Below are 27,336 nucleotides of genomic sequence, written 5' to 3'. Positions count from 1 at the left end.
ATGGAAGTGAAAGTAGATGTAATAAGACGCTCGGAAAAGGGCGAAACACCGAGAAACATCGGCCGGTTGCTTGGCCTCAGTCCTACGACTGTCTCAAGGATCATCCGCGATAAAAAGCGTGCACTTGACCATGTGAAAGGATCTGCTCCTATGAAATCAACTGTGATTACAGAGCAGCGCAGCGATCTCATGATTGAGATGGAAAGATTATTAGTGCTTTGGCTGCATGACCAGCATCAACAGCGTATCCCAGTGAGGCTGATGGTGATTCAGGAGCAGGCTAAAAGGTTGTTTGAGGCCTTGAAAAAAGAAAAGGGGGAAGGGAGTGAAAGTGGAGAGTTTGTGGCTAGTGAAGGTTGGGTTATGTGTTTTAAGGCTCGTGCTAATTTGCATAATCTGAAGGTGCCAGGGGAAGCTGCTAGTGGTGATGCGAAAGCAGCAGGTGCTTTTCCTAGTGCGTTGGCTGAGGTCATTAGGGAGGGGGGTTACTGTGATAAACAAGTGTTCAGTGTGGATGAGACAGGCTTGTTCTGGAAGCCTCTGCCTACACGTGCGCACATTGCCAAGGAGGAGAAGACAGCACCAGGCCACCAAGCCAGCAAGGAGAGACTGACTCTGCTACTTGGGGCGAATGCTGCTGGTGACTTCAAGCTGAAGCCCTTGGTGTGTCTGGCCGAGAATCCAAGGGCACCCAAGGGCATATGGAAGGGTCAAGTACCTGTCATCTGGAAATCTAACAAGAAGGCCTGGGTGACACTTAGCGTATTTGAGGACTGGTTCACCAACCATTTTGTGCCAGAAGTGAAGGACTACTGTGCTTCCAAGGGGCTGCCCTTTAAGGTGTTGCTAGTGCTGGACAAGGCCGCTGGTCACCCTGCCGATCTGAATGACTTTCATCCAAGTGTCAAGGTGGTTTACCTTCCACCTAACACCACCTCCCTTTTACAGCCTATGGACCAAGGTGTCATTGCTTCTTTCAAGGCCTACTACCTCCGAAGGACATTTGCTATGGCTTTTAGGGCAACTGAGGATAAAGAGTTGACTCTCAATGACTTTTGGAAATCTTACAATGTTCTTGCTGCTGTAAGGAACATTTCTGATTCTTGGGATGAAGTTAAGCAGACGAACTTGAATGGTGTTTGGAAAAAATTGTGTCCCCAGTTTGTGAATGATTTCCATGGCTTTGAGGATTCAGTTGAGGTTGTCATCCAGAATGTTGTTGAGCTGAGTAAGCAGCTTGATTTGGAGGTGGAGGCTGAGGATGTCACAGAGCTGCTGGCATCTCATGGAGAGGAGCTATCTACCAAGGACCTCATTCAACTGAAACAGCAGTTAATTGAAGAGGAAGACACACTAACCCCAGAGCCCAAGAGATTAACAAGCAAGGAATTAGCAGGGGCCTTTGCCATGATAGAGAATGCCTTGGCAAGGTTTGAGGCTCAGGACCCCAACAGTGACAGGTACACTAAGGTTGCCAGAGGGGTCATGGATAGCCTGCGGTGTTACGAGGAGATTTGGGAGGACAAGAAGAAGGCATCCTTCCAGACTAGCCTTGAACATTATTTTAAGAAGGTAGAGAGGCCTTCAACAGATCCCGTACCCTCTACCTCATATGCCTCTCCAGACTCACCTGACCCAGTATCTCCAGCACCTTCTGCAGGTTCTGCCTCTCCAGACTCACCTGATCCAGTATCTCCAGCACCTTCTGCAGGTTCTGCCTCTACAGACTCACCTGGCCCAGTATCTCCAGCACCTTCTGCAGGTTCTGCCTCTCCAGACTCACCTGATCCAGTATCTCCAGCACCTTCTGCAGGTTCTGCCTCTCAAACCTCCTCCCCCCAGCAGCCTAGTATGAGCCTGTCTTTGCCCCCTTTGCAATGTCCAGTGTGCAAGCCAACAACAGTAATAAAGGTAAGGATAATACAGTAGTTACCCTTGTATGTACATATGTACTTTATGTTTTTTATTATTTATTTACCACAAGGAAAGGTCAGGAATTGTTATCTTTCTTTTAATTATTATTATTATTATTTTTACTGTTTCACTTCATTACTGCTGTGTATGTGCACCATGTGAGTGACGTAGTAGGTGCTTATGTATCTGGGTTCTGACTTACGGCAAAAATTGCGTTATGTCGCACCATAGGAACAGATCTCCAATGTAATCCGAGGATCTACTATATATATATTTTACAAGAATTAATCAAAGAATGTATAAAATTAATGGAACAAAAAAATAGATCTCTCTCTCTCTCTCTCTCTCTCTCTATATATATATATATATATATATATATATACACACACATACACACATACATACTAGTGGCCAAGTGCATGAATTTTGTGCATGGGTGTGTGTGTCCCTCAGCCTGGCCCGTACCCTCTCCAATCTGGGACCCCTTGGGGGATCTTTGACTGCCGGTTTTGGCAGGTATCTGGCCTAAACGGGCAGTCGGACATCCCTCTCGCAATCCAGGACCACTGGCTCCTAACCACTCACATGCCTGCCTGCCTGATTGCTCCTAACCACTCTGCCTGCCAGCCTGCTTTCCCCCAACCACCCCCCTTTTTGGCCTGATTACTCCAAACTGGCCCCCTTGCCAGCCTGATCACCCCCAAATGCCCTCCCCTCCTGGCTGATCACCCCTAAACACCTCTACCTCAGCCCCGCACCATGGTTTTGTCCCAAAGGACATCCAGAATTTCTCCCAGTCTAATTAGCATATTACCTTTTTATTAGTATAGTAGAGGCCTAGTGCATAAGTGGAGTCCGGCTGGTCTGCCCTGAAGGGGGTCCCTGATCAGGGTGGGGGTCCCCTTGGGGGGGTGCGGCTGGCCTGGGTAGCCGCCTGGGGCAGTTTGCTGTCCGGCCATGCCCCCATCTGGGTGGGGGTCCCCACTGGGTGTAGTGCCAGCCTGGGCGAGGAACTGGGGCAGTATGGAGGCCAGCCACACCCCCATCGGGGTGAGGGTCCCCAATGTGAGGTGTTGCAGGCCTGGGCGAGGGCCTGAAAAGAGGGTGTGTTCCTGTGGTATATTCCTGGTCCAGATTTTAGGAGAAATTTATGTGCAAACCTGCCTTTTGTTGTTGATGGTTGTTACAGTGGTCAATAGGAACGAGATAGCATACATAAGTGTCATCTGGGCTTGAAAATATCCACTAGCTTGGAGAAGGGTGAGAGAGAAATACATTACAGAGGTGGTGAATTCGACCTTTGGAAAATAAGATAATTAGGAAATAAACTGTGCTCATCATGGCAAATTTGTGTTACATTTCACATTGTGCCTCTGGGAATGAAGCTGTGTGAGAGGTGTGGTTCAAAGAGTTATGTGCAGCAGGTAGTGCAAAGTGATGGCCTCAGCACCCTGGGAATGGGTTCAAAAGGTTGAAGTCTGATGCCATAATTTGCTGGGTTTGAAATTAGAATGGGGGGGGGGGGTGTGCGACAAGGCTATTGCCTAACAGGAACAATGTCAAATCACTCACAGTCTCCTTATGGACAACATCTCTCTCTACCCTATGTTCATGTCACCCACTGTGTTGACAAGGGACAATGTGGTCTACATATGATTCCCAGAGCAGAGGTATCATCTATATGGACATATGCCCTTTTTGTTATGGGAAAACACAGTGTCAGTAGGAATATAAGGAGAGAGTGACTTTGATGGGACCCATGCCTGGTATCTTTTCTGATATCAGGAGTTGAGGTAGCAGATATATGTGAAGTGTGGGGAGCATGATGAACGTAAAATCCTTGGAGTTCAGCTGATCATGGGCTGTACTGTCCCCATTATGGCAGGATATGAATTTTGAGGACGTGGCCATTGCCTTCTCTCAGGAGGAGTGGGGCCTCCTTGACGAGGCTCAGAGACTTCTGTACTGCGATGTGATGCTGGAAGTGTTTGCACTGGTATCATCTGTAGGTAAGCCCTTCACGTCTCTCCTAGTCCTGAAGTGATGTCCTCTCTTCCTTTGTTTTCCAAATGTAGCTTTCTCTCTCCCACAGCCGGACCATGGGCTAGTTTCCCCAGCTGTCCTGTAAATGTGCTGTGGCTTCCAGTGCTGACTTGTGGTGTGTGGAGATCCCTGAGCAAAGGACTCCATGAATAACGCTCAAACCCATCGCCTCAAATAGTGCAGGAAGTGTCCGGGAATCAGGATTGTTGCAGAATCTTTAATGGGTCCCACCTCGAACTTTCTTTTCCTGTGAGGGGGACTGTGTCCACAGGCATGGCTGTCATTTCTGAACCCTTCCTCAGCTAGAGGCTGTTTGTGACTGTGCCAGGTTATGGTCTTTACCTATATGAACCACGGGCGGTTCTTGTAAGACATTCCTTCCATTGTTTTTAATATTCTGTTCCATGGATGCTATTACATGCTGTGTTGATCAGAGCCAGTGCTGGCTGCTCACCTTTCAGTAAAAGTCAGAATATTTGTGTTTTATGTGCTTGTAGAGTCAAAGGTGCAAAGAGAACCCTAGTCTTTTTTTTTTCACAGGGTGAACTCGCAGGATGATCTAATACAATGGTTCTCACCTTCTGGCTCTTTAAATACAGTTCCTCATGTTGTGACCCAACCATAAAATTATTTTCGTTGCTATTTCATAACAGTAATGTTGCTACTGTTATGAATTGTAATGTAAATATCTGATATGCAGGATGGTCTTAGGTGACCTGTGGGAAAGGGTCATTTGACCAACAAAGGGATCGCGACCCACAGGTTGAGAACCGGTGATCTAAGAGGTGGTCGAGCCCGGTTGAGGTGTACTTAGGAGAGCTTTGTCCTAAGGGTGTGTTTAGAGAATCCCAGGAACCTACTCATGTCCAACAGAGTTTAGGTTCAAGTGCCACTGGCAGCAGCTCATTTCTACCTTTTCATTCCCATGCTTGACACTTTGGTGACTTCTCTTTTGATCTGTGTCTTCCTGGATTTTAGCTACCTTTACCTCTGTGGTCTTTTTGCATCCCCTGTCCACCTGTAGGCCTCTGTACAATATTCTCAAATGTTAACGTGCACATGTGTTATGAGGTGCACACACGTGCTTATGTAGTCCTCAACACAACCACCCCATTTCTTGAATTTTGCTTGGACTAAGATGTAAGCAACCTTCTGCATAGCTTACCCATGTCACCATCAGACAAGCCCAGCTGAACACTGTTAGCAGAGGAATGAGCAGACGATCCAGCTTCTATTCCATGGGGTGCTTGCCATGTTTGTTTATATTTTCTATGGGATCGTCCACGTTTTGTGATCTTCAGTAGCATAGAACTTCACAGGAGCATCTCATATATTCTTCCTACAGATGTTACTGTCAGACAAATGCATGGAATCAACGTGTTAAGTGCAATCTGCTTTTGTAAAGGCACTTCTCCCTGTCACCAACATCGACATTTATTTCGGCATTATTTTTCTGTTTCCAGGTTGTTGGCATAAAACGGATGATGCGGAGGCCTGTTCTGAGCAGAATGTATCTGTACAAGGGGAGTCACAGGTCAGGGCTTCTAAGACAGCATCAGCAACCCAGAAGACCCATGTCTGTTGGAGATGTTTCTCTGTGTTCAAAGATATTCTGCATCCGACTGAGTCACAAGCAGCAGACTTTGAGCAGAAAGCCTTCTTCAGTGATGCATGTGTGAGAGACTTCTGTTTCAGTGCAAACCCTCACCAGCAACAGAGCAAAGCCAGTGGAGAGAAGGCCTGGAAACAAGCTGTGGACTGGGCCTCATTTGTGAATTGGTGCAGCTTCTACTTACCAGGGCTGCCTTCAACCAGTAGGGAGGTTGGGGAAGACTTCCCAGCCATGTCAGAGCTTCTCCTGAACCAGGCCACTCTCAACACTGAGGATCCACACAGTGGCAGTGAGATTTCACAGGAATTCCTCAATAGAAACAGGCATCACCAAAGGAATAAATGTGAAAAAGCTGCCAGCCACAGCCAGATCCTTGTTCAACATTTGGGTTTCTGCTCTGGAGAAGTGAAATATGAGTGCAATATATGTGGGAAAGTTTTCAGATGTATCTTTAACCTCAATAGACATAGGAGAGTTCACACTGGAGAAAAGTCCTATCAGTGTACTGACCAAGGGAAGTCCTTCCATCAAAGGTCTTCCTTCACTGAACACCACAGAGTTCACACTGGAGAAAAACCCTACGAATGTAGTGAATGTGGAAAATCATTTAGGCACAGTTACAACCTTTTTATACACAAGAGAGTGCACACTGAAGAAAAGCCCCATCAATGTAGCGATTGTGGAAAATGCTTCAGTGAAAGCTCTCAGCTGAGTCAACACCACAGAGTTCACACTGGAGAAAAACCTTATGAGTGTAGTGAATGTGGGAAGTCATTCAGTCAAATCTCTACTCTCAATAATCATCGGAGAGTTCACACTGGAGAAAAGCCATATGAGTGTAGTGACTGTGGGAAGTCCTTCAGGCAAATCTGTAATCTCAGTAAACACCGGAGAGTTCACACTGGAGAAAAGCCGTATGAGTGTAGTGACTGTGGAAAGTCCTTCACGCATATCTCTAATCTCTATAAACATCAGAGAGTTCACACTGGAGAAAAGCCGTATGAGTGTAGTCACTGTGGGAAGTCATTCAGGCACATCTCTCATCTCAATAAACATTGGAGAGTTCACACTAGGGAAAAGCCATATGAATGTAGTGAATGTGGGAAGTCCTTCAGGGAAAAGTCTGATCTCACAGTGCACCAGAGAGTTCACACTGGCGAAAAGCCATATGAGTGTAGTGACTGTGGGAAGTCATTCACGCAAATCTCTACTCTCAATAATCATTGGAGAGTTCACACTGGCGAAAAGCCATATGGGTGTAGTGACTGTGGGAAGTCCTTCAGGCAAATCTCTCATCTCAATAAACATCGGAGAGTTCACACTGGAAAAGCACCTCATGAGTGTATTGAATGTGGGAAAACTTTTCACTACAAATCTCTTCTCGTTCAACACTTGAGAGTACACACTGGAGAAAAGCATTAAATGTGCAGGGAATATTTTATCTTTCTCACTCAGAATAACAATACCAATGGAGGAACTTTACACCTATTTACCTGAATAGGAATGCCTTTTATCAGAACATACACTCCACTAGATTCCTTATAAGTTTAAGGTAGAGTTGACGTTTTCAGAAACTGCATTGCACCTGCTAACCCACTCAGTCCTACTACCTGATTGATGTCACTGCGAGTATTTGTCTGGAACCTGTTTCACCCCTACCACCTGGCTCACCTTTAGATTGTGCATCACTCACAGCCTCTGCTTACTCTGGGGTTGTGCTTGACAATATCATGAATATTCCAAGCTTCTGGCTGGATCTTCATTTCTTTCTGACTAGAAAATTGATCTGACCCAGGTTTTGTCAAAAACCCTCTGTCTCAGCTAAGAAGTGCTACCTCTTCGGGGACATTGTGGTTCTCACTTTATGCTGCGGGGAATTGTTTCAGGTTCTAAATCACCGTTCTGAAATCCTCTTGCTGTCCTTTGCTCTGGTTTATGATCTTTAGGTAAAGGTGTTTTTTCTTTGGTACCTTTAATTTTGTTGGTTGTATTCACTTCCTGGGATGATTGAAAGGAAAGTAGTGATCTGTTAGTATGGACAGGTGAATAGATGTGGTGGGTCCCAAACTCTGTGCTTTGGAAGGCACCGCTTGATGGCAGAAAATCACTCTTTGTTCAATATTGGCCGATTTTGCATTGGTGAACAAGGCCTTAAGAGAAAGTGTGTATGACTTTGTGGTTCTGATTTGCTGTCTGATGCCTCTTTTATTATAGAGGTCATTGATCACCCTGAATATGTAGTGTTTATTGTGCTCTGTTAACAATATGAATTATATCCTCTGTTCACAGTATTTATTACTTAAGTGTCAGCAATTTTTAGGGGAACTGCTGTCCACGTGCTGTAAAGAGGCCATGTGTCATGATGTATGAGATTTCATAGGCTGGTGTCATTTGTTGTAAGACTCTGAGGTGGAATTAGTATCTACACTAATAAAAGACAAACATGAAAATTGCCCTACCTTTGGTATGCCTAATGCAGGGGTGGGCAAACTTTTTGACTCGAGGGCCACAATGGGTTCTTAAACTGGACCAGAGGGCCGGAACAAAAGCATGGATGGAGTGTTTGTGTGAACTAATATAAATTCAGAGTAAACATCATTGCATAAAAGGGTACGGTCTTTTTTTTCAATAGTTTTATTCATTTCAAACGGGCCGGATGTGGCCCGCGGGCCGTAGTTTGCCCACAGCTGGCCTAAAGCCACACCCACCAGCCAATCAGAGTGGCTATATGCAAATTACTCCAACCAAGATCGCCGTTAATTTGCATATACCTGCTGGAAGCAAAGACTGAAGACAACATGGAAGCAAAGTGCTACAGCAGGGAGCAAAGTAGAGGGCTGCGGAGGCTGGAGGCAGGAGGCAGGAGGGCAACACCAGCCTGAGCAGCTGGGAGCGGGATGGGAAACCCAGCCTCAGCGGCTGGGAGCAGGAGAGAAAATCCAGCCTCAGTGGCTGGAGGCGGGAGGGGAAACCCAGTCTGAGAGGCTGGGAGTGGGTGGGCAAACCCATTCGCAGCAGCTGGGAGCAGGAGGGAAAACCCGCTTCAGTGGGTTTTGCTCCTTCTCTGCTTCATTTCAGCCACAAGAAGCCTTATTCTTGCAGGAATCTTCCTACAGTTGGTCTCTAGTTGGGATATAAACACTGTTTGCATAGTCACAGAAGACACTGCAGTTAAACTAGATGAAAAGTGCCTCTTCTGGACATAAATCCAAAATTACTCCAAGGCCTTTGGCTTGTATGATATTTGAGGACATTCTGAGGACCTCCATTGCTATGTCCTGTAGCTGAAGTCACTGGAAGAGAAAATAATCTAATGGTTTTGTGGATTCCCTTGGTCTCTCTAGGGTTTTCAGCTCAAGGTTATTGGTCAACAGGCTAGACCTCAAATCTAGAGGAAGCACAATGCTGTAATCAGTCCCAGGATGTATCTTTTTTTTAACGAGTGAGCATTCCTGTTGATTCCAATGGCAATAGTCTTCACTAATTGACAACATTTGCTGCCACTGAGGCAAGGGTGTTCCCCCTCAGAAATTAGAACTGAAATGCAACAAAGTACACCTTTCTCATGTGTGCTATTTGGTGAGCCCTGACATAGAGATAAAGCTGTGAAACCATCACATGTGAGATAAACCCTCTTGTAACTCATACCCAGGGTGGGGCACTAATGGGCTTACAGTTTAAGTTCAGAAAACAGAGATTATTCTTTTAATACTATTTTAGAAAATACTTTTATTCTTTTTTGGGGGAGGGAAAGTGAAGCAAGGGGAATAGAGAGATAAACATAGATCTGCAGCCTCCTTCACGCCCCCTACTGGGGATCCATTTGGGGATGTGCACTGACCTGGAATCAAACCAGAGACCTTTCAGTGAATGGAATGACACCCAACCAGCTTAGGATACTTGATGAGGCAGAGTTTATACATGTATTATTATTATTAATTAATGTATTATTTTCCATAGCAACAACTCTAAACTACTTTTTGCCTCATCCTATATTTTCCTGATACCCTGTTATAATCTCTCTGTCTGCATTTCTTGGCCCTCCATGCAGTCATGGATTTTCCTTTTTTTTTTTTTTTTTTTTTACAATAGAATTGTTCATAATTTTATAGGCACTATTTGATGTGTACTCATTAACAAATTCTGGTTTCCTCTATGCTATACTGTTATTTTGAGATTCAACACAAATGCTTATGTGAAAAGTTTATTTAATTCTGAATAGTACTATGTTCTGTAAATCATCACTGTGTCTATTGATCTGTCTGTTTTCTGTTATTTCCTCGTTTAGGGTATTATAAATAAATATTCTGGGAATATTTGCATTCAGTTCTCTATATAGACATAAGTTTTACTTATCAAAATGCTGTGTAGATTAATGTTTTACATTGAAGGTCGGAACTGTGAGCCAATATGGTCATTCCCTTTGCCTTCCCTCTAACCCACAGTATATAAAAATTCCAGTTTTTCTGCTACCCTGCAAGGACATACAATGGTTAACCTTTTCAAACAGTAACCCCGGGAACTGCATATATTGTTAACTCACTTTTGTTTTAATTCCATCTACCTAAGAATTTTTAAGGTGAACATTTTTTTTATAAATTTCTTTGCACTGTCCTTATCTGCTTTGTTAAAATGTCTGCTGATAATCCTTTTCAAATTGTTTAAATAAATTTATTTTAACTGAAAGAGGACTGTGAGGATGTAAGACATATGCTTAAATTTCCCTAATTCCTCAGTGACTCAAGTGACGCTTTGCCATATGGAATCATCGGTTTTGAATCCAGGAAGGAAAACTGTTTTACTCCGTTTTAATGCTATGTACAACTGAAGTGAACTTATACCATATACTTATACATTTAATCTGCATTGTTAACGTTCAGAGCCACTCTTATTTAAGTCTAAGCATTTATTAAAATATTAAGTGATGTGGAGGTTTATAGTATTTGTCTATGTCCTGGTGTAAATACTCTCATCATGGTCAGTTTTAAAATGCCAAAATGATAGCACTGGTCATGGACATGATAAGACAGTTCAGTAGCACATCATTGTATTTTATTTCCAACACACTGATACCGTAGGAGCCAATATGCTACAGGACTTTCCTAATAAAACAGTAAAATTACTGGGATCTCCAAGTTTTAAACCTTTCTTAAAATTTGATTTACGTACAATTGATTTAAATCATACATTCAAAAAATATTTTAAGTGATTTCAGGGAAGAAGGGAGAGGAAGAGAAAGATAAGATCAATGATGTGAGAGAATCACTGGTAGGCTGCATCCTGTACCTCCATTCTCCCTGGGAAATGAGCCTGCAATCCATTTATGTGACCTGACCATGAATAGAACCATGGCATTCTGGTTCATACCTCGATGATCAACCACTGAGCAACACCAATTGGGCTATAGTATATAAAACTTTTTAAAAAATTATATAATTTTTATTATTGGTAGTATTACAGATGTCTCCCATTTCCCCTGTATACATATTCTTTGATGGATTTATTCCATACCTGCCCTTCCCCTCCCCTCAGAGATCTGTCAGTATGAACCCGTTAAGCAGACCTCCAGTCCCATCCTGTCCTCCAGCACCACTTGTGGGGCCTGAACACCTATCCTCACCAGGGTCATTGGCTGGGTTGAGATGGCCCCTGGGTCATTGCAAAAACTACATTACCCAGAAAGCACTGCGCCAGAATCAGACCTGTAGGAGCATTTTGGTGCCCTCACATCCGGTTAGGGGGGACTTCCTGCGTCCTCCTCCTGGCGGTCATTTTGGCCTCTTCTGTGGGTGCACAGACTCACAGGCTTCAGCGCTCGGTGGCGAGTAGCAGGAGGTGCTGGAGGCAGCGGCCCCGCTGGGCAGGGCGTGTCTGAGGCTTGTGGACCCCAAACCGGCGGGATTGGGGTTCCCGTGCCTCCCCGCGGACAGAGTTCCACTCAGTCTCATCCGTTTAACCTTCCAACGTCTGTTCCCGGCGCCGCTCGGGTCCCGCAGCCCAGGGCGCGGCGTCCACACAGTGAGTCCTCGTGGGGGGCCCGGGGTGGGAGGGGGAGGAGGGCGACGGGCTGCGGGGCCGCCGGGGGAGGCCGTGGGGGGACTGAGCCGGGAGGGGGGACACCCAGGCCTGGTTTGTGTCTAAAGGCGGCACAGAGGACGGGAGGCGGGTCCGGGAGGAGGTTCACTTTCCTGCTCAGGCGCCGGGGCTGCGGGCGGCTGTGAGCGGCAGAGGGATGAGGCTGAGATGCGGGTGTGAACGTTCCCCAAACGCCCAGAGGAGGCGCCGCCTCCGGGGAGAGGGCGGCAGTGAGGGCGGAGGAGGGGCTGTGCACACAGCGACCAGCAGGAGGCGCCCTGAGGACCCGCCCTGAGGGAGGGCAGCTCCGCGGCGCTGGACCTCGGGCCTGAGCCCCTGGGTCCTGGGGTGGGTGCCAGGCCCTCAGCAGCCCTTTAGTGCCCACCGGTTCCTGCAGGTGAGAGCCGCTGAGGGGCTGGGCTGTGGGTGTGTCAGGGCCTCACACTATGGTGGCCCCTGAGACAGTGGGGTCCTGGGGCTGTCCAGCCCCTCTTCTGGGGGACCTTGGACCTGGGCACCTTGAAGTATGATGAAATTAAAGCCTAGGAGAGAAGCTGATCATGGACTGAACTGTCTCCATTATGACAGGATATGAACTTCGAGGGCGTGGCCATTGCCTTCTCTCAGAAGGAGTGGAGGCTCCTTGATGAGGCGCAGAGACTTCTGTACTGCGATGTGATGCTGGAAGTGTTTGCACTGGTATCATCTGTAGGTAAGCCCTTCACATCTCTCCTAGTCCTGAAGTGATGTCCTCTCTTCCTTTCTTTTCCAAATGTAGCTTTCTCTCTCCCACAGCCGGACCATGGGCTAGTTTCCCCAGCTGTCCTGTAAATGTGCTGTGGCTTCCAGTGCTGACTTGTGGTGTGTAGAGATCCCTGAGCAAAAGACTTCATAAATAACCCTCGAAAGCATTGCCTCAAATACTGCAGGAAGTGTCCGGGAATCAGGATTGTTGCAGAAAGCTTAATGGGTTCCACCTCGAACTTCCTTTTCCTGTGAGGGGGACTATGTCCACATGCGTGGCTTCCACTTCTGACCCCTTCCTCAGCTAGAGGCTGTGACTATGCCAGGTTATGGTCTTTACTTACATGAACCACGGGCAGTTCTTGTAAGACATTCCTTCCATTGTTTGTAATATTCTGTTCACTGGACACTATTACATGCTGTGTTGGTAAGAGCGGGTGCTGGCTGCTCACCTCTGTTGTCTTTCAGTAAAAGTCAGAATATTTGTGTTTTATGTGCTTGTACAGTTGAAGGTGCAAACAGAACCCTAGTCTTTTTTTTCCACAGGGTGAACTCGCTGGATGATCTAAGACAGTGGTTCTCACCTCGGGCCCTTTAAATACAGTTCCTCATGTTGTGACCCAACCATAAAATTATTTTCGTTGCTACTTCATAAGTGTAATGTTGCTACTGTTATGAATCGTAATGTAAATATCTGATATGCAGGATGGTCTTAGGTGACCCCTGGGAAAGGGTCATTCGACCACCAAAGGGGTCGCAACCCACAGGTTGAGAACCGGTGATCTAAGAGGTAGTCGAGCCCAGTTGAGCTGTACTTGGGAGAGCTTTGTCCTAAGGGTTGTGTTTAGAGAATCCCAGGAACCTACTCATGTCCAACAGAGTTTAGGTTCAAGTGCCACTGGCAGCAGCTCATTTCTACCTTTTAATTCCCATGCTTGACACTTTGGTGACTTCTCTTTTGATCTGTGACTTCCTGTATTTTAGCTACCTTTACCTCTGTGGCCTTTTTGCATCCCCTGTGTACTTGTAAGGCTCTATCTGCAGTATTCTCAAATGTTAACCTGCACATGTGCACACACGTGCTTATGTAGTCCTCAACACAACCACCCCATTTCTTGAATTTTACTTGGAATAAGATGTAAGCAACCTTCTGCATAGCTTGCCCATGTCAGCAGCAGACAAGCCCAGCTGAACACTGTTAGCAGAAGAATGAGCAGACGATCCAGCTTCTATTCCATGGGGTGCTTGCCATGTTTGTTTATATTTTCTTTGGGATCTTCCCCGTTTTATATTATTCAGTAGCACAGACCTTCACGGGAGCATCTTATATATTCTTCCTACAGATGTTACTGTCAGACAAATGCATGGAACCAACGTGTTAAGTGCAGCACACTTTTGTAAAGGCACTTCTCCCTGTCACCACCGTCGACATTCATTTCGGCACTATTTTTCTGTTTCCAGGTTGTTGGCATAAAACGGATGATGCGGAGGCCTGTTCTGAGCAGAATGTATCCATAGGAGAGTCACAGGTCAGTGCTTCTAAGACAGCCTCAGCAACCCTAAAGAGCCATGTCTGTGGGAGGTGTTTCTCATTGTTAAAAGATATTCTGCATCCGACTGAGTCACAAGCAGCAGACTTTGAGCAGAAAGCCTTTATCAGTGATGCATGTGTGAGAGGCTTGTGTTTCAGTGCAAACCCTCACCAGCAACAGAGGGAAGCCAGTGGAGAGAAGGCCTGGAAACAAGCTGTGGACTGGGCCTCATTTGTGAATTGGTGCAGCTTCTACTTACCAGGGCTGCCTTCAACCAGTAGGGAGGTTGGGGAAGACTTCCCAGCCATGTCAGAGCTTCTCCTGAACCAGGCCACTCTCAACACTGAGGATCCACACAGTGGCAGTGAGATTTCACAGGAATTCCTCAATAGAAACAGGCATCACCAAAGGAATAAATGTGAAAAAGCTGCCAGCCACAGCCAGATCCTTGTTCAACATTTGGGTTTCTGCTCTGGAGAAGTGAAATATGAATGCAATATATGTGGGAAAGTTTTCAGATGTATCTTTAACCTCAATAGACATAGGAGAGTTCACACTGGAGAAAAACTTTATGAGTGTAGCAAATGTGGGAGGTCATTCAGGCAAACCTCTGCTCTGAAAAACCATCAGAGAGTTCACATCGGAGAAAAGCCATATGAGTGTAGTGATTGTGGGAAGTTCTTCAGTAATAAGTCTGTCCTCACTGTACACCAGAGAGTTCACACTGGAGAAAAGCCGTATGAGTGTAGTGACTGTGGGAAGTCATTCAGGCAAATCTCTACTCTAAATAACCATCAAAGCGTTCACACTGGAGAAAAGACATCTGATTGTAGTGATTGTGGGAAGTTCTTCAGTAATAGGTCTGTCCTCACTGTACACCAGAGAGTTCACACTGGAGAAAAGCCGTATGAGTGTAGTGACTGTGGGAAGTCATTCGGACAAATCTCTAGTCTCAATAATCATTGAAGAGTTTATACTAAATAAAAGCCGTATGAGGTAGTGATTGTGGGAATTGAACCCAGGTCCCTTCAGTTCACAGGCCGACGCTCTATCCACTGAGCCAAACCTGTTACAGCGATTCAAATCAATCTTAACACTATTCGATTTTTTAGAGAGAGAGGGGGATGGAGAAACATCAGTGATGAGAGAGAATTATTGACCCGTTGCCTCATGCATGCCCCCTACAGGGATGGGGCTCCCAACCTGATCATGTGCCCTGTCCTGGAATTAAACCAGAGATACCTTGGTTCTTGGGTCCACGCCCAACCACTGAGCCATGCCATGTGGGCAAACCATTGTTGTTATTGTTGACTCCATAACAAATAGTCCGAGTTTACACCGTCCTCATCCCCCTTTGCCTCCCTCTATCCTGCCTCCACCATTTCTAGGCCCTCACCACATTATTGTCTATGTCCATGGACTATGCATATGTGTATATACTTTTAAAAATATAGTTTTATTGATTTTAGAAAGAGGAGGGCAGAGGGAGAGATAAATACATCAATGATGAGAGAGAATCACTGATTTGCTGCCTCCTGCAGGTCCCCACTCCCATCCCCACCCCCACCAAACTGAGAATTGAACCTACAACCCATGTATGTTCGCTGACCAAGAATAGAACCGTGACCTCATGGATCATAGGTCAGTGCTCAACCATTGAGCCATAGCAGTTGGGCTATATTATTTAAAATAAAATGTATTTTTTATCATTGATAGTATTACAGATGTCTCCCATTTTCGCCTGCGCATATATTCCTTGGGGGATCTCTCCCAGTCCTCCCCACAACCCTCTCTGGGAGATCTGCCCCTCTGTTCCAGCTAACCAGGTGCCTAGTCCCATCTTGTCCTTCCCCAGGGCCACTTGCTGAGCCACATCACCTTTATTCACCAATGTCATTGGCTGGGATGCTAGTCCCCCCTTGGCATTTGGGAAAACTACATTACCCAGGCAGGAATGCGCCGACGTGGGCGGAGCTACAGAGCACTTTTGGTGTCAGTGAATCTGTTTAGGGCAGGACTTCCACCTTTCTCCTCCTGGCGGGCATTTTGACCTCTTCAGTTTCTTTAAGGACTCACAGGCTTCAGCCCACTGGTCGTGAGTAGGAGGAGGCCTAGGAGGCAGCGTCCTTGCTGTGCAGGGTGTGTCTGAGGCTTGTTGACCGCCAACAGGCCAGGATTGGGAACTCCGTGCCTCCCAGACTCCTCTCTGCTTAAGCTTTCTCTCAGCCTGACCCCATTTAACCCTCCAGCCTTGGGGACTGGCACCTCTCAGTTACTGCAGCCCAGGAAGCCGCATCCAGAACAGTGAGTCGCTCCTGGATGACACAGGGTGTGATGGGGAAAGGGCCACAGGCTGCAGTGCCACCTTGTAAGGGCACGGTGGTGCGGCTAAGCCTGGAGGATTCGGAATCCCGGGCCTGTTTTGGGTGTTAAGGCAACAAAGAGACAAGATGTGGTTTGGCAGGAGGAGTTTTACTTTCAATCTCAGAACGCTGGGGCCATAGATGGTTGTGAAAAGAAGAGGGACATTGTCTGAGGCAGGGTTCTAACTTTTCCTAACATTGCTCAGAGGAAGGACAGACTGGAAGACAGAGGAGAGCAGCTGTGGGCAGGTAGGGGAAGTCCCGTAAATGATAAGGGAGCTGGCAGAGTGAGCTCTGAGGACTGAGCCCCGAGATAACACAGGCATCTGGAGGGACCTCCCCTCTGGGCTGGGCAAGGGTATTGAGCAGCCTGAGCCCATAGATCCTGGTGGTTGACAGGCTCTCAAAAGACCATTTTCTTTCCACATATTCCTGCAAATACAGAATGAATTAGATGTACCGGCTCATGAATATTATTTCAGGGCCTCACACTCTTGTGGCCTCAGCGAGAGTGTTGTCCTGGCACTGTCCAGCCCCTCTTGTAGCCCCTGGACCTGGGTACTTTGAACAGACACCAAGCCCAGAATCCTAAGGCCACGAGTAGGGCTTTGTGAAGTGAACCTTCTTCCTGGCAACCAGTGGGGTGATTGTGAGGTCATCCAGGGCAGTGGTTGCCAAGCAGTTGTCTGTGGACGACTGGTGCTCCATGAGGTCCGAAAGGTTGACAACCTCTCCTCCAGGGCATAATTTCCAGAATGTGAAAAGGCTTTGGTTGAAGAGTGAGCTGATTCAAGAACCAGCAGGTATGTTTTTTAAATGTATACAACCCAGGATGTGACCTCACCAGTGCATGGGTCTCTACTCAGCCAACTGACACATATGAGCCAGGGCTGTAGATCACTTTAATACAGTCCGTCATGGTGAGGTTGGTAATGGTGGTAGTAGCTCAGAAGGACAGTGTGAGGCTGAGGACTGGCTTTCCTGCTGGGGCCTCTGTAGGAGGTGGGTGTCACAACACAGCAGAGGGAGAGAAGTTGTCACGTAGAGTTTGGGGAGAGGTAATCATTTTGCAGTGGTCAAGGCCTTTAAATTATGAATGGACCTGAGATTAACTGGAGGCTAAAGAAGTACTCAAAACAAGATATGACTAGGGCTGGTACATATTAACTCCTCTAAACACTCACCAGGTTTTTATGACCCTTGGTGTGGCCTGGCTGGGAATATGCAGTCTCAATCTTGTGGGTTAGTTTAGAGGCTTGAGCGGTCCTCTGTGAGACTCACTGGGCATGATGCAGAGGGCTGTCGGGGCTGGGACTTGAGTGGCAGTTAAGTGAGAGATGTTGGCAAGCATTCTCTGGACAACACATGCCGAGTAATAACTCAGAGGCCAAGTAGAGGACTATGGGGGCTGGGGCTGAGGGAGTGCAGGTGTGAGCCAGGTGTGGAAAAGAGAGATACGCACTTGAAGAGGCAATGTGAACTGATGGCCACAGCACCCTGATACTGACAGAAGAGTGAATGATGGAGAGTCTATTTCTGGTGGTGTCTGGATGATCCAATAAGGCGAATTTTAGGGTAATTCCCTGTAAGGAGGGGTGTTTTGGTGTTACATTCAAGGTACAGAGCTTAGGTGCCATTTAACTGATCACCTGCTTTTTGTTGTTGGGGATGACACCCTGGTTAATAGGAATGAGATAGCATGCATCAGTGTTACCCAGGCTTCAAAATCTCCACTGGAATGGGTCAGGGAGAAGGGTAAGGGGTAAGACATTATGGACATGTTGGACTATAATTTTGGGGGGAAAAAGTGATTAGGAAACAATTTGTCCTCGCTACAGCAAATTTGCATTACCTTTGCAGTTGTGTTTCTGCGAATGAAGCTGTGTGAGGGAAGTGTTGTTCAAAGAACTCTGTGCAACTGGCAGTGCAAAGCTATGGTCTCAGCACCTTGCGATTGGGGTCAAGAGGGCGAAGTGTGATGCCATGTATTTGGTGTCTTTGAGAAACAATCTGAGGGTATCGCCTGACAAGACCAGTGTCCAATCACTCACACTATCGTTATGGCCAGCATCTCTCTTTAACCTGTGGTTTTGACACACTTTGTTGATAAAAGTCAGTGTAGCGTGCACGGAAGGTCCAGAGCTCAGGTATCTTTTATCTGCTCAAATGCCTTTAATATAGTGGAAGACAGAATGTCAGTAGGAATATAAGAAGACAGTGGCTTTCATGGGATGAAGGCCTGGTATTTTCTCTGATGTGAGGAGTGGACAGAGCAGATGGATGTGGAGGGTCGGGAGCATGACAGACTTATAGTCATAGGAGTGAATCTGATCTTGGGCTGTTCTGTCCCCATTATTACAGGATATGAACTTTGAGGACGTGGCCATTGTCTTCTCTCAGGAGGAGTGGGGGCTTCTTGATGAGGCTCAGAGACTTCTGTACTACGATGTGATGCTGGAAGTGTTTGCACTTGTGTCATCTGTAGGTAAGTCCTTGATGTTCTCCAAGGCTCCCGAGGTGATGCCCTCTCTTCCTTTATTCCTCAGGCAGAGCTTTCTCTCTCCCACAGCAAGAATATGGGTTCTGCTAAATTTCCCCACTGCGTTGTCAAATGTGCTGTGGCTGCCAGGGATGAGCTGGATGGAGAGTCCTGAGCAAAGGACTCCACAAACATCCCGCTAACCTGTTACCTCAAAAAGCACTGGAAACAGAGAGTCCGGAATCTTGCAGTGAGCTTAAGGGGTCCCAGCTTGCACTTTCTCTTCATGGGAGGCTGACAGTGTCCACATGCATGGCTTCAACTTCTGCTGTCTTTCTCTAGGTGAAGGTTCTTTGTGGTGACCTGTGCCATGTTATGGTCTTTACTTACATGAACCATAGGCTGTTCTTGTGAGACCTTCAATCAATTTTTTGTCATATTCTCTTCCCTGAATACTAGAGCAAGCTGTGTTCCTCTGGCCCAGGGCTGACTGCTCACCTCTTCATCACCTGTTCCTCTGCATTGGTGCCTCTGCCGTATTCTGCAACATTGACTTGCATGTGTGTTATGAGGTGCACATACGTGTTAATTAGTCCTCGAAACCAGCTATGCCTTTATTGAATTTTACTTGGAGTAAGAACTGACCAATTCTTGTACAGCTTTTCCCTGTCCCCAGCAGACAAGCTGTGCTGAATGCTGTTAGTAGAAGTATTAGCTAGAAATCCATATCCTCATCCATGTGGTGCTTGCCATGTTTGTGTCTTATTTCTAGTGAGGCCTCCCTCTTTTGTGATCATCATTAGCCCAGGAAGTCTCAAGAACCTCCTATCAATCCTTGCTACACATCTCTTATTTTCAGACAATTGAATAGAAACAACATGTGATGTGTAATACACTTTGGTAATGGGACTTCCCCCTGTCACCACATTCAACATTCATTTCTTTACGCTGTCTCACTTTTCAGGTTGTTGGCATGAAATCGATGGTGATGAGGCCTGTTCTGCTCAGAGTGTATCTATAAAAGGAGAGTCACAGGTCAGGGCTTCTAAGACAGCTCCAAGCAGCCAGAAGATCCCTCTGTGTAAGCGGCGTTTCTCTGTGTTAAAAGGTATTTTGCACCTGAGTGGGTCACATGCAGCAGACTTTGAGCAGAAAGCCTTCTGTAGTGACGCATGTGTTGGAGACTGCTGTTTCAGTGCAAACCCTCACCAGCAACAGAGGAATGACTGTGGAGACGACCCCTGGAAACAAGCTATGAGCAGGGCTTCCTCAGTGAGTAGGTCCAATTTCTTATCGTTGGTGCCTTCCACCAGCAGGGAGGTTGGGGAAGACTTGCAGTACAACTCAGAGCTTCTCCGGCACCAGGCCACTCTCAACACTGAGGAGCTACACTGTGGCGGTGAGATTTCACAGCAATTTCTTCATGGAAATAGTCACCACCAGTGGGGTGAATGTGAAAACGCTGCCAGACACAACCTGAAAGTTGTTCAACATCAGGGTGTGTGTTCTGGAGAACTGATTTATGAATGTAACAAATGTAGGAAAGTGTTTAGACAAAACTTGAATGTCATTCAACATAAGAGAGTTCACACTAGAGAAAAGCAGTATGAATGTAGTGAATGTGGGAAGTTCTTCAGAGAAAGACCTGCACTCATTAGACACCAGAGAGTTCACACTGCAGAGAAGCCATATGAGTGTGTGAAATGTGGGAAGTCTTTTAGCCAAAAATCCAACTTTACAAAGCACCTGAGAGTTCACAGTGGCAACAAGCAATATGAATGCTCTGATTGTGGAAAGTCCTTCAATGGTAACTCCACCCTCAAACAACACCGGAGAGTTCACACTGGGGAAAAGCCCTATAAGTGTACAGTATGTGGGGTGTCATTTCGTCAAAGGGCTCACCGCATTAGACATCTCAGAGTTCACACTGGAGAAAAGCCCTATAAGTGTAGAGAATGTGGGGTGTCATTTCGTGTAAGATCTAACCTCACTGCCCACCTCAGAGTTCACACAGGAGAGAAGCCATATGAGTGTACTGAATGTGGGAAGTCTTTTAGCCAAAAATCCCACCTTAGTAGGCACCTGAGAGTTCACAGTGATGACAAGCCATATAAGTGCTGTGATTGTGGGAAGTCCTTCAATGATAAGTCTTATCTCAAACAACACCACAGAGTTCACATTGGAGAAAAGCCCTATAAGTGTAGAGAATGTGGGGTGTCATTTCGTGGAAGGTCTCACCTCACTGCACACCTCAGAGTTCACACTGGAGGGAAGCCATATGAGTGTACTGAATGTGGGAAGTCTTTTAGCCAACAATCTCGCCTTACTAAGCACCTGAAAGTTCACAGTGATGACAAGCCATATGAGTGCTGTGATTGTGGCAAGTCCTTCAATTATAAGTCTTATCTCAAACAACACCAGAGAGTTCACAGTGATGACAAGCCATATGAGTACTGTGATTGTGGGAAGTCCTTCAATGATAAGTCTTATCTCAAACAACACCAGAGAGTTCACACTGGAGTAAAGCAGTATGAATGTAGTGAATGTGGGAAGTTCTTTAGAGGTAGACCTGTACTCATTAGACTCCAGAAAGTTCACACTGCAGAGAAGCCATATGAGTGTATGGAATGTGGAAAGTCTTTTAGCAAAAACTCCAACTTTACAAAGCACCTGAGAGTTCACAGTGGCTACAAGCAATATGAATGCTCTGATTGTGGAAAGTCCTTCAATGGTAACTCCAACCTCAAACAACACCGGAGAGTTCACACTGGGGAAAAGCCCTATAAGTGTACAGTATGTGGGGTGTCATTTCGTCAAAGGGCTCACCGCATTAGACATCTCAGAGTTCACACTGGAGAAAAGCCCTATAAGTGTAGTGAATGTGGGGTGTCATTTCGTGTAAGATCTAACCTCACTGCACACCTCAGAGTTCACACTGGAGAGAAGCCATATGAGTGTACTGAATGTGGGAAGTCTTTTAGCCAAAAATCCCACCTTAGTAGGCACCTGAGAGTTCACAGTGACGGCAAGCCATTGAAAGGACAGAACGGGACTGATAGCTGTGTCCCTAACTCCTTTTCCAAGAAAAAGCCACAGAATGTATCAGTTGCTCAGCCTGCCCTTATCTCAGCCAATGGGAATGCAAGGAAAACAAACCCAAGGCCAAAAGTATGCTGACCACCGCCCCCCTCCGTCTTTGTGTAACCAGACCCTAGCTGTACCCTGCCCTTGTGTCACTAGCCCCCGGCCCTCACTCAACCAACCAGAATCGGCCAAATCAGTAGTCCGAGTGTGCCCCCACCCCCCGACCCCAAGCCCTATAAATTCTTTGTTCTCTTGGGACTCTAAAACCTAAGGGGCCAGGTGTAGATCTGGGTCTTGACATTCCCCTTGAGGTCTCTGCACCTTCCAGCCAGGGGTTGAGAGAGACTGGGCTGTTTCAGAATTCATGTGGTTGAGGAGCTCAGATTCCCCTCAGGTGTCAAGGCTGGGGGCAGCAGTGGCAGCTGGGCAGGTTTGTATGGGCAGGAATAAGCCAGGGCAGTTGCCAGGGAGAGTTGGTGCTAGCCAGGGGTGGGCAAACTTTTTGACTCGAGGGCCACAATGGGTTCTTATACTGGACCGGAGGGCCGGAACAAAAGTATGGATGGAGTGTTTGTGTGAACTAATATAAATTCAAAGTAAACATCATTACATAAAAGGGTACGGTCTTTTTTTTTTTTTTTTTTAGTTTTATTCATTTCAAACGGGCCGGATCCGGCCCGCGGGCCGTACTTTGCCCACAGCAGACCATATGTGTGGACCTGCGGCCGCTCTAGTCCCAGTTCAGGCTGGTGTCCACTCTGTTCTTTGGGGCCATGGTTCGTGGGAAATGGAACATAAGTTACCAGGGCAGGCATGACCTGGGAGTTGGCATGTCCTTCCAGAAAACTTGAAACTCAGTCATACCCAAACCAGGCCACTATAATGAGGTGCTCCAGCCATTGACCTGCTCATGGAGGGAGAGGAGCTGTCTCTGTAGAGGCTGATGCCCTATCTGCCCAGCGCGATGTGCTGCAGGCTGCTGAGACTCAGGTTCCCCTTGTGGGATGCAAGTGTTTTGAAGTTTAGCCACTAAAATTGTAGATATTTATCAATCTAAGGAAACAAAATGGTCCTCTTTTTTCCTTATTGGGTCAACATCCACCATGGCCTGGCCAGTGTGGCTTAATGGTAAGAGTGTCAGCCTACACACATGAAGGATGGTGAATTAAATCCTTGGTCAAGGGCAAGTACCTGGGTTCCAGGTTTAATACCTGGGAACTATTGGGGGCTCAAGCAGGTGGAATCCAGTTGATGTGTGTCTCTTACATCCAAGATATTCTCTCTCCCTTCCTCCTTTCTCCCCTCCCTCCCTCCCTCTCTCCCCACCCCATCTCCACTCTTCCACTCTGAATAAAAATCAATGGAACATATCCTCCTGTGAGGATTATGAAAAACAAAATAGAACCATCCACCACCGCTACCCTGACAAGGGGCCTCTGCCTGCACAGCCCACCCCTCCTTGTGCTGTCTTGCCATTTCCTGGGATGTTCCCACGGCAGCTTGGACAAGCTTGGTTTTTCCCAGGAGTTGGCAGAGGCAAGGTCCTGGGAGGAACGTGGGTTCTGTGTCTGCCTGAGAGAAGCTGGCCAGGGCTCTTCTATCTCCATCCAGAGGTCTCTCCAGCCTGCTCTTCCCCACCCCCCAGGTACCTGGCTCATTGCAACTGCACCTACTTCTGTATTCGGGAGAAACCCCATGATGCTTTGGGCCCACAACCCAGTTCACCTTTGGAAAGTCCTGCCTCTGGCCAGCACACTCACACCCCTGAAGTTTTGGTATTGTTTGAGTCTCTGTTTTTGCGTCTTTGGGGTAGTATTCCATTTTGATTTTATTAAAAATAAAGCTGCCCCCTCCACACACACGCACACATAAAGCCAGTCCCAGCGGTAGCATGGATTCTCCAGGAAATGGTGCTGTGTTTTTAGTTACGAGAACATTTGGCTATACATTGGCAGAGAATGTAACCTAATGGTTTTGTGAATTGTGCTGGCCCCTCTAAGGTGTTCACCTTAAGGTTGATGCTCAACAGGCAAGAACTCAAAGGAAGGATAACCCTCTAACCCAGTGGTCGAAAAACTGGGGCTCGCGAGCATGTGGCTCTGTGGCCCCGTGACTGTGGCTCTTCCACAAAATACCACGTGTGGGCACACATGTACAGTGCGATTGAAACTTCGTGGCCCATGCGCAGAAGTCGGTATTTTGAGTCTAACCAATTCCAGGTTGTGCCTTTTGTAACCAGTCAGCACTCCTGTTGGTTCTGATGGCATAGACTACACTGCTTGCCAATATTTCCTGCCACTGAGGCAAGGCTGTTGGTCCAGCATATGAGAACTGGCATGTGACAAACTGTTCTCTTCTAATGTGTACTATTTGGTGAGCTTTGATGTACATATAAATCTGTGAAACCATCACACATGAGAGAAACTTATCTATCTATAATATACTCCGTGGAGCAAAAATAGATTTAAAATTTTGAGCACCCAAAACACAGAGTTTATTCTTTTCAAAAGTATTTTGAACATTACTTTCATTGTTTCTTTTAGGGAAATGGAAGGAAGGGTGAATGAGAGAGAAACATCCATATGAAAGAGATATATTAATCAGCTGCCTCCTGCTCTCCCCTAATGGAATTTGAGGAAGGCATGTGCCCTAACCTGTTCCAGTCACCTTTCAGTGTGGGGGATGGTGCCCAACCAATTCAGCAACACTGGCCAGGGCAGAGTAAATTTTTGTATTATTATTTGTTAATTATCATATTAATTTATATACCAACAACTGTATATCTTCTTTTGGCACACCCTATGTTTTCCTCCTGCCCTTTTTTTTTAAAAAATATATTTTATTGATTTTTTACAGAGAGGAAGGGAGAGGGATAGAGAGTTAGAAACATCGATGAGAGAGAAACATTGACCAGCTGCCTCCTGCAATCCCCTACTGGGGATGTGCCCGCAACCCAGGTACATGCCCTTGACCGGAATCGAACGTGGGACCTTTCAGTCCGCAGGCCGATGCTCTATCCACTGAGCCAAACCGGTTAGGGCCCTCCTGCCCTTTTATAACACCTCTTCCCCTCCCCCTCCCCCGCCCCAGTCCTCCATCCAGGCATTGATTTTTCTTCCATTACAACACATTAGTTCTTATTTTTTATATTATTATAGGCACTATAATGTGTGTGCTCTTTAACAAATATTGGTTTCCTTCATGCTGCACAGTTATTTTGAGATTCAACACAAACACTATGGGAATAGTTTATTTTCTTATTGCTGAGTAGTATTGTGATCTGTGAGTTACCACTTTAACTATTGATCTGTCTATAATTTTGTTCATTTCCAGAGTTAGGATAGTATAAATAAATCTGCTGGGAATATTTGCATTCACTTCTTTATATAGATATATGTTTTACTGATCACAATGTTGTAGTGTAGGTGAATGTGTTACATTGTAAGATATGCGGGACTGTGATCTAAAATGGTCATGCTCTTTGCCCCCCTACCCACCCACAGTAATAAAAATTCCACTTTTTCTGCAACCCTGCCAGCACATCCAATGGTTAATCTTTTTAAATCCTAACACCATAAATGAGTATAGTATTAACTCCCTTTCTTTTTTTATTATTTTTAAATATATTTTATTGATTTTTTACAGAAAGGAAGGGAGAGAGATAGAGAGTTAGAAACATTGATGAGAGAGAAACATCGATCAGCCGACTCCTGCACATCTCCCACTGGGGATGTGCCCGCAACCCAGGTACATGCCTCCGACCGGAATCGAACCTGGGACCTTTCAGTCCGCAGGCCGACGTTCTATCCACTGAGCCAAACCGGTTTCGGCAACTCCCTTTCTTTTTAATTCTATTTACTTAAGATTTTTTATGGTGATCATTTTTTTCATACATTTACTTACACTATCTCTATCACATTTATTAAAATGTCTGCTCAGAATCTTTTACTAATTGTTTAAATGAATCTATTACCTTGAGAGCATTATGCTAGGAAAAATAATCCGGTCAAAGAAAGATAAGTATCACATGATCTCACTCATGTGTGGAATGTATTGAACAACATAAACTGATGAATAAAAACAGATCAGGAGACAGACAAGATGCAAGCAGACCTTCAAACCTCAGAGAGAAGGTAGGAGAGGGTGGCTGGGGGGTGGAAGAGTTAAGAGATCAACCAAAGAAGTTGTATGCATATAAGCATAACCATTGAAAACATACAATAGGGGAGTGAAGGCCTGGGCTGGAGTGTGGCTGCAGGTTGGAGAGAAAAACGGGGGATATGCAATGCTTTCAACAATAAAGAATTTTAAAAAATGAATTTATCAATTTAACCAATAAGAGGACAGTGTACAATGTAAGACGTGTTTGAAGTTCACTCATTTCTCAGTGACTGCAATGACTTCTTTGCTGTATGGAACCAGAGGTTTTAAATATTGCAACGGATTTTTTTCTCTCAATTTTTAACCCATGTAGAATTTAAACCCAATTGTACCATACACAGATTTAATCTTCATTGTTAATATTCTCCACCAAACTTAATAAGTCTAAGCACTCCATAATGCATTAAGTGAAATCTACATGTGTAATCTTTGTTAATATCCCTGGTGCACATACTCTCATTACCATGAAGTTCAAACTGGCAAAATGATGGCCTGAACGTGGACATGATGAGGTATTTCAGTAGCACATCATTATATTTCCACTATGCTCATACAGTAGCACCAAATATGCTCAAGAACTTTCATAATAAAACAGTAAAATTATTGGGATGCATCGAGTTTAAAGCTTTCTTAAAGTTTGATTCCAGTAGAATTGACATAAAATGGACATTTGAAAAACACAACGCACCCGGTTGATGTTTTCATACATTCCTGAAACCAAGTTCTGCTGGCCCTTATCGGACCCCACAGACAGTGACGCCATAAGGTGAAGCCAGTGGTGGTCAGTGGGGGCCTCCCTGAGACAATCCGGGAAGGGGTGGCAGAGTCCAGTTGGAAGGCCTGCTGGGAGCATGCCCCCCCTCCATTTGGGAGATGAAGGGAGGTCACTGTGGCTGCTTTGGACAACTGAAATTAGAAAGGGGGTCCTGGCTGGCATGTGGGCACTGTGGCAGGACTTGGCCTTCTCCTCAGGAGGCCTCACAGTTTGCCTCCAGCCCCAGGCTGCCTTCAGAAGGGCTGATGGACATCCCCTTCAGAAAAATCATTGCCAGAGGGGAATTTATAGTCCTGAATGCACTTAAACAATCCAGGGGCTTAAGCATGTTTGCTTATTTATGAGTAAAAGTGCATCTGGAAGGAGCTTTAGTTACTCACCACAAGGATAGTTCTCCAGAGGAAAATGACAAACACAGAAATGTATAAGGAGGCAGTGATGATGGTAAGCTTCCAGAGAATTTCAGAAAACTGGCGGGAGGACACAGTAAAGAAAGGGGCAGGATCTGCAATAGATGGAATACTATTTGAGATCATGAGGAGCTTTAGACACTT

General features: G+C 46.0%; 1 protein-coding gene across 1 annotated transcript; it reads left to right on the top strand.

Annotated features, from left to right (window-relative positions):
- Window positions 1-23,195, top strand: LOC308535781 (uncharacterized protein; the record flags this gene model as incomplete). The annotated part of the gene is made up of 5 exons (XM_081114786.1): window positions 1-1,572; window positions 3,800-3,910; window positions 12,233-12,343; window positions 18,645-18,768; window positions 19,727-23,195. 5 exons carry the CDS (start codon window positions 1-3, stop codon window positions 21,937-21,939), a joined length of 4,131 nt encoding a protein of 1,376 aa, XP_080970912.1. The 3' UTR covers window positions 21,940-23,195.
- Between the last annotated feature and the right edge of the window lie 4,141 nt (window positions 23,196-27,336).

This window comes from Myotis nattereri (assembly GCF_964212035.1).
Source record: "Myotis nattereri genome assembly, chromosome: 21".
Lineage (NCBI taxonomy): Eukaryota > Metazoa > Chordata > Mammalia > Chiroptera > Vespertilionidae > Myotis > Myotis nattereri.
Note: the sequence above shows the minus strand (reverse complement) of the source record. Positions and strands in the feature narration are given on the sequence as shown.